Source organism: Lygodium microphyllum, chromosome 21 (genome assembly GCF_053477565.2).
Source record: "Lygodium microphyllum isolate KBCC chromosome 21, Lygodium_microphyllum_v1.1.10, whole genome shotgun sequence".
NCBI lineage: Eukaryota > Viridiplantae > Streptophyta > Polypodiopsida > Schizaeales > Lygodiaceae > Lygodium > Lygodium microphyllum.
In genome coordinates, this window is record NC_141155.1 from 73,983,487 (window position 1) to 73,991,437 (window position 7,951).

The 7,951-nt window shown below is 40.1% G+C and overlaps 1 protein-coding gene across 1 annotated transcript; it reads right to left on the reverse strand.

Moving 5' to 3' along the window:
- Positions 1-1,717: 1,717 nt before the first annotated feature.
- Positions 1,718-6,015, reverse strand: LOC148018148 (uncharacterized). The gene is made up of 4 exons (XM_087661891.1): positions 5,004-6,015; positions 4,398-4,690; positions 3,080-3,782; positions 1,718-2,520 (listed from the first exon to the last, which is right to left on the reverse strand). Exons 1-4 carry the CDS (start codon positions 5,224-5,226, stop codon positions 2,075-2,077), a joined length of 1,665 nt encoding a protein of 554 aa, XP_087518017.1. The 5' UTR covers positions 5,227-6,015; the 3' UTR covers positions 1,718-2,074.
- Between the last annotated feature and the right edge of the window lie 1,936 nt (positions 6,016-7,951).

The following is a 7,951-nucleotide window of genomic DNA, read 5'->3' on the forward strand; positions in this document are numbered from 1 at the left end:
TTTTTTTTTTCGAGGCGGGGGGGGGGGGGGGGGGGGGGTAGGTGGGAGGACAAGCCCATAAGTGGTGGCCCTCAAAGGGAAAAATGAAATTAAGTGGATAAACTACAACCCCCTCTCCCATTTGTCCACATCAAGTTATTTTAATTTTGAAAAGTATTAAGTGCCTAATCCGAAGAGCCCATATTTCTCAAGACACTAATGAAAGGGATTTCAATGTCACATCATCACCCACCCCTAGGAGTTAATTTCAACAAATCAATGTGATAATGAGGTTGAACATAATCATGGTACCAATTTCAATTGGTCATTGTTAAGGGATTAATGAGCTTGATCATGATTAGGTGACCTATTTCAATTGGTCATTGTTAAGGGATTTACCTCAATAGCCTCAATGGGTTCCTCATCAATGATACCTCAAAACTTCATAAAGGTTCATGTATAGCTATTAGTACTACAAAACCTAACACACTCAAATCTTTTTTATCTTGAATCTGTTTAATGTTTCAATAGTCATATTGAGGATTTTTTAATGTTTCGCAAGCATTCAAAATATCTAAATGATGTAAATGTGGAACACAACCATTTTCTTCTCGTTGTATTTGCCTTTGTAATACAAATAAATATGAAGAACCCTCTTCTCAACCATGTGGACCTATCAAACATGTGTGACAATATTATTTCATTTGAAGAATTGACGTTAGTACAATGACTTAATCAAGGTCATAACAAGACCACAATATTTGCAACAATAGTTTTAGCATTAATATTCACAATTATGCTCCTCTTCTTCTACCCCTCTAGATTCTCACTTTATTGGATCTCTTCTTTTGCTTTCTTCATCTCTTCACAAATACATATTTTGGGATTCTTAAGCTTTTGAGTCTCTATCACTCTTGAAAACTACTGAATCCCACTTAAAGGACATTCTATTACACTCACAAGAAAACATACCATTACTCTCAATAATTGAAAGGTGATACATGTGATTGCAAATGGCCATGTGGATAGCTTTTAGGCATGTCGAGAGAGAGAGGGGGGGGGGGGGGGGGGGGCGCATGCATGTGTGCATGTGCGTGTGTGTGGGGGGGGAGGGTTGGCTCACAAAAATCTTGTGTGTGTGGGGGGGGAGGGTTGGCTCACAAAAATCTTGACCAACATGGTTCATAATCAATCAAGCACGGCTTTATTGTACTCTTAATATTTTGAAATTTTTGACTAGATTGTCATCTCCTTTCTTCCTTTTATTATTCTCCCATTTTTAAAATGTAAATCAAAATCTTATTTTTAGGTTAGCCATGCCCATAATACGAATGATCCTACACACCCTCATTTAGTTAGCCATCCCCACAATAGGAATGATCCTACACACCCTCATTTAGACCATTTGTAACCTCCAAATGGATGTGTGTGTGCGTGTGTGCATGTGTGTGTGCGCGTGCGTGCGTGCACGTGCGCGCGCACACACGCGCGCAATTGTGTGTAAAAGAAAATGTAAGCCAACTTGAGTGGTTTTAAATTGAGCACAATTACTTTGCTTTCTCTATATGCCACTTATCGCACGTGCACACACACACACACCCACACGCAATTGTGTGTAAAAGTAAATATAAGCCAACTTGAGTGGTTTTGAATTGAACACAATTACTTTGCTTTCTCTATATGCCACTTATCGAATCCAACTTTAGAGTGTTTTCTAATTGAACTCATTTAATTAAAGAAAAGTTCACATCTTTGTGCACCAAGTTCTCCTTCTTGTCAAAGTCCTCAAACAATGATAATAATATTTACAAGAGTGTATATAACGGGTACATGCTTGACTAACGAGCCAAAACATCTACCCTCAAAAAAATCACGACTTTGGTATATAAGTACCTCAAAACCCTAATTTCTAAAATCTTTTTTAAAAAGTCCCCAACAAATCTAGTTGGGTGTCTTCAAAATGACATATACATGTGTACACAATCGTTCCATATGGTGCCAATGCTAGACTATGAGGCATCAACATACTCAAATGAATTATATCAGAGCCAACTACAAGCCACCAACAAATCATCAAATCACTATTTCAAAAGGTTTAGTATGAAGGCCATAGTAAAGCTCCTAAATCATTGTGGGAAAATTGAACTCCATCAAAAGTAGCTCCATTAAGGTCTCCAAGGCAAGGTAAGTTATTGGTGGTGGTAGCATTGATAGTCGAGTTGATCATATTGATGTGGTGGCTTGGATCATTCAAGTTCGGTGGTTGATAATCAAGAAAGCTAGGAAGAGCGTGTCCACTGGCACAATTTTGCAATGTCCTATTATTTGTATTGCTAAAGCATTTAAAGTTTGGTATTGGCAAGTGGCTTGTCTCTTCATTATCATTTAGATATGGTTCCACTTTGCATGTTGGTTTGCTTCCCTCAATAGAGCATTGATTCAAGAGGGTTTTAAGAATCAGCCCTGAGGCTAGTTCGAGATTCGAGTTGGCCATTGTATTGACTAAGGAAGTATTTGGTTGGTTGTATGTTGAATAATGGCCTGGACGAGGAAAAACAAAAAAAGGGGGAAATGGTGAGGAGGTTTTGTGTGGCAAGATTATTTAATACATGCCTCAACCATGTGTTCTAAACATGATACCATAATCACCAAGGTGGCTTATAATTTACAATGTCAAAGAAATTAAGTTTCAACACCTTTGGATGAAAGGTGGGGGGTTACCTTTTGATAAATGGTGCTGAAAGGCATTAAAAACCATTTCAAAAGAAATTAAGCTGGAGAATTAGTGTGTTTCACTACACTCTTCGGTTAAAAAGGTGGTCTAATTAACAAGAAAGGTGGTGTAATTAAAATCAAGATTAGTAAATACTTAATGAGATTAGTAAAAGGTAAAGTTTCCTTAATCTCAGCCACGTGTTTACACACAAATGGCTTGGATAAGGCTAAAAGAAATTAGGCCGTTTGGCAGACTAATTATCTGCTAGTAAACTCCTATATTTTAATGGAGTCTAATTAACAGGAACATTAGCACAATATTAGAAATTAGATTAAGACAATATTAGAAATTAGATTAAGACAAAGGGTTAAGAGAAAAGGATACCTTTAATGGCGTCCACGTGGGCGTTGACTTGATGAAAGGGATTGGTGGGCAGGAGTAAGGGTTGATCGAGGCCGTCGATGGGGTCGAATGGATGGCCGGGATGCAGCGACGATGGAGGGAGGGGGGCTTTGCGCCACTGATGATCATCATTGTTGTTATAGTGGTCGTGCTTACTGGAGGCGCAAGTGGCAGCAGCTGCAGCTGCAGTAGTGCTAGTGTGGCTATGGAGGTAGCTGTTTCTGCACTGCACGTGCTGCTGCTGATGATGATGATTATGATCATTCTTATGATCATGATACTGAAGAGTAGTAGTGTTCTTATTCAGCTGTGTACTGTGAGTGTGATCACTGCTCGTGTGATCGGTGATGGCGCTGCCTGTGTCGGCCTCCCCATAGCCTGCTGCACCCCCTGCGGTGCAGTGTGGCGACTCCAGCAGAGGTGGCAGCTGAGCCGAATTATAAGCATTGTTGTTGGATGATACCTCTTGCTGCAGATGATGCTTCTTGTTGCTCACCATGAAGTGGTGATGATCGATACTGCTGCTCACATGGGTTTCCTCTTCCCTAACTCCCCCATATTGATTGGCAGTGCTAGCTGCATTTGTTGCTGCTGCCTCCTGATGGTATTCCCCCTGCATACTGCTTGAGCCTGCCTTCTTCCCTCCTGAATTCTTCTTGAAAATCCGGCACACCACCCATTCGTCCTGCAGTCCAATTTGCAATGTTAAATTGATCAGCCAATTTTGCACTAGACAGAATTATATGGAAGTACTGCCCCCTACAGTATTATTCAGCCCAAACCCTACACCAAATCCACAGCATCCATGCCGCACACGAGCCAATGTGCATCCACGAACGCATCAATGACCGGCATTGCGCTCGCTGGCTCTCCGCTGCATGCCTGCCCCCCAGCTCCCAGCCACAACACCGGAGCTCGAGGGCAGCTAGACATGCTGCCCACAGATCTTTGCTTGCCTGAGAGATGGGGATTGAGGGGGACTGGAATGATAGGAGCAGCTGACTAGATTCACAATTGTAACAAAATGCAACAAAGAAACTTAAACAGCTGATCACTACAGATAAGAATACCACAGTTGATCCTTTGATTATTGACAAAGCTGAGCTCAAGGCTTATCATGACCACATGCAACATACAAGCACATACATATCATTCCAAGAAATGAAAAGGAGATCATCACTGTGCTAGATAAGACCCTAGATGATGTATAAAATTTGAGCTAATTAATACTTAACATGGCCATGCAACACAAGCACATGAAAGAGACTACTCTTAAGAAGAATGGAAGCATGTTTTAGACCTTGGCAGACTTTGAGAGATGGTTTATAATACAGGGTTCTGCCAGCCTATACTCATGCATGATCCAATTGGTTTTCTCTCCTTTAGGTGCTCTTCCTTTGTAGAAGACCAATGTCTTCTTCATTCCCGCCAGCTGCACGGTCATGGGCGGCCGCCCACTCGTCACCTCCCTGTCTTTGCCAGTGGCCTTCCAATAGCCAGCCCCAGTGGCCCTATTGGTCCTCAGGCCAGTTGGGTACTTGCGATCTTTGAGGCTGAAGAAATACCACTCTTTCTCCCCCGTCTTGGCTTTCTCTGCAAGACATATCAGCATCAATGAGAAAGAAATCAGTTAAGAGTGACTATCAACATAGTCACTTAGATTAATTTGAGGAAAAGGTTTAAAACCTTAATCATGATCAGCTGAAAGATGCAATAGAATCTAGAAAGTGTAGTAACCAGTAGTGAATCTAATCACAGAGCTTAGGACCTCTACACAGTTGAATAGAGCCTCTGTATCATGTGTACAGAGGGTAATTGTGAGAATGAAGTATGTGAATTATGGTACAGATAAGGATCAGATTATTTTTATCATGACTAGATTAAATAAAGCACATCGTGTGATTACCAGGAAGGTCCCATGGCTCGGATTTATTAAGATCAGCTTCTCCAATGGCAGCCACAGTGAACCTGCAGTTGGCAACCTTGTTGGCAAGGTAGAAGACAACAAGCTCTTCATCAGTGGGATGGAACCGGTAACCAGGAGGCAGATAAGGCTCCACAACACACTGGCTAGCTGTCTCGAATGTGTTTGTACTCAACATGAATTCCATATACTGCTTCAAGAGCATGACAGGAGGGGGATAATTAAAGATGGTAGCTTGTATGTGATGTTTCCCTCTCTTCTTCTTCTTCAAATTCCCCTCTCTCTCTCTCTCTCTCTCTCTCTCTCTCTCTCTCTCTCTCTCTCTCTCTCTCTGCCCCTGCTCAAGCCCCTAATTCCCCTCTCATCCTATACAGCATTCATGGCAATATACAGCCAAAAGCCTAGCTTGATTAAGCTGCCAGAAAGACATATATATTCCCCCGCTAACAGCAGCAGCAGAAGAAAGAGTAAGAGAGAATATAAGGAAGCTGTGACAGAGAGATCACCAATCAGTTCCTTTATATGGCAAGAATTGAAGGGAACTAAATAAGGCCAAAAGCAGCCAGGTAGCCGAGGCTTGTGTGGTGAGATTTTTTAAAACAGAGGATAATAACAGAGAGACAAATTGAAGGAGAAGAAAGAACAAGAAGATGACTCAGGCCGAGGAGGGCCTCTGGATTGAGACAAATTGGGTGCAGACAGACGATCAGAGAACGGCCATTAAGTTGACCCGATGATCATACGTGCGAGGGGAGAGCTTCAAAAATCAGCTTTCACAGCAGATACTGTAGTCTGCCTCTGACTGACAAGCTCGATTCTCTGAAAGCTGGCTATGGCGGTACTGATGATCACTCCTGAGAGGGCCAAGACAACCAAATGAGATGGATTATAGGTTTCTGCTAGCTAGGGATGTAAGAGGCCCCCCCTAGAGAGAGAGAGATGGTGATCGAAAAGGAGAGAGAGGGGGAGAGAGCAATATAGGGCCAAATGGGAGGAAGAAAGACAAAAGGATTATTTTATAGAGAAAAAGAACATGAGAGAGAGAGAGAGAGACTTCCCTGAATAATTGAGAAAAACACTAGCAAGTTTTCAACTCTCTCAAAACTAAATTCACACTTGCCCTCACCCCTCCTCAAATGCAAAACACAATGATAATATCCCACATTCCTCATCAACATGGAGTTATAATCACAAACAAAGGCTCAAGCAAGTCCATGCTATAGTAAAAACCAAAGGCTCCACCAAGCAATTCAACTTGCAACCTTGAAGTTCCCCCATGAGAGGAGGGGACTACTAGCCCTAGTCAAAGATGCTCAATCCTCTTAGTCTTCTATAGGTTGCACTAATCCTCAAATTATAATGTGTATGAAGTCAACAAGAAATATCTAAACCAACAAGTTGCAATAGAGTTTATGACATGAAACATGCTTGTTCTACGAGTAATTAGCATCAACAATGATGAAATTAGATATGAAAACTAACTCCAATGACATCTATAAAATATATATTGGATATTGGGTTTAACCAAGGTTGTTCTCATTCAAGATAGTATTTAGCCTCATTTGGTCAAAGATTGAGGGTTCATCTTAGATGTGAAGGATTTTGCATTAACTGAAATTCTAGGCTTACATCAAGACTTTTAGTCAAGGAGCACCTAAACGGCCCTTGACTATCAACTCAATACATGGTCCCGTTATACTATCCATCTTGGTTTGACCAACCAACTGAAGCCATAATCTCTCTTTGCATTGTACAAGGTGCCTCCACTACTGCCTTGGGTTCAACACACCATCTCACTACCACTTGAGCTAGCATGTCCTAGCAAAGGACTCATCTTTATCTCGCCTTCGAGATGGAATGTTGTTACTTTGAATCATTACAATGTCCCTTTGCTCTAGCTAATAGCCAACTGAAACATATATTTGATTATTCAATTTTTATTACAACCAAATAAACAAAGAGGGTAAAAGGTTCATATAAATGATTGGGAAATCCAAGGTTTTTATAAACCAATACATATTCATCTATTTAGCACATATATATCTTTATATATTTTTTAAATGTGTGTGAATGCATATAGGTATGATTAAGATTAATTTTCAATACAATTAAGAAGATGGGAATCAATCAATTCATGTACTCTACCATTGACTTAAATGGAGCTACATGCTGAAGATAAATATGTATCAAACAAATGTGGTGCCATGATTCTACTAATTCAAGTACTTGTGAGGGAACTTTTGAGATGAGGAGAGGGTAAAGACATCTCACCGTATCTAGAACTTGAAAAGGAAGGAGAACATAGTCAAAATTATTTATTACTACAATATCTGATGAGGTACTTGACCATTAGTGTTAATGATCCTACTGTAGAATTATTTTCATGACACGTTCCCTTGTTTAATGGGTAGAATATAAACCCATATGCAGAATTAGATCCCAAAAGCTACGTGTGATAGTAATGCATATATAAATCGTATAAATGATCTAGTTAATGATCTTCACACAACATTCAACTTCATCATATTTGCACCGATTGCCAAAAGATGAAACCTTCCTCTCATTAGTAAGCTTTCTACATGTTAAGATCTATGCTCAAGCAGCTAATTATAGAAAATTTTTATTTATGGAAGTAAAGCTTGAGTAAGGCCACACACAATACCTAGTATATCAAGAAAGTCTAGACAATGTTAAGATCTACATTCAAGCAATTGATTGCAACAATTGCTTGATCTAGAAGAAAAGTTAGAGTAAGTTCACACATTATATATACTATATCCAAAGGTCTAGTAATTAAAGTGACCCTTGTGTGGTGTAATCTTTCTTCCTCATACTTCTACGTGAAGGTTACCTTTACAAAGTTTGGTTTTTGACCACGCATGTCGCATCACTTTTAATCCATAAGCTCTATTACATATAATTTGTAGCAT

Excerpts from the sequence above, each read along its gene's own strand:
- LOC148018148 (XM_087661891.1), bottom strand. The coding sequence starts at position 5,226 with ATGCTCTTGAAGCAGTATATGGAATTCATGTTGAGTACAAACACATTC. Across the intron at positions 3,783-4,397 it reads ATCTCTCAAAGTCTGCCAAG|GACGAATGGGTGGTGTGCCG; the intron begins GTCTAAAACATG and ends ATTGGACTGCAG. Across the intron at positions 2,521-3,079 it reads CCACGTGGACGCCATTAAAG|GCCATTATTCAACATACAAC; the intron begins GTATCCTTTTCT and ends TTCCTCGTCCAG.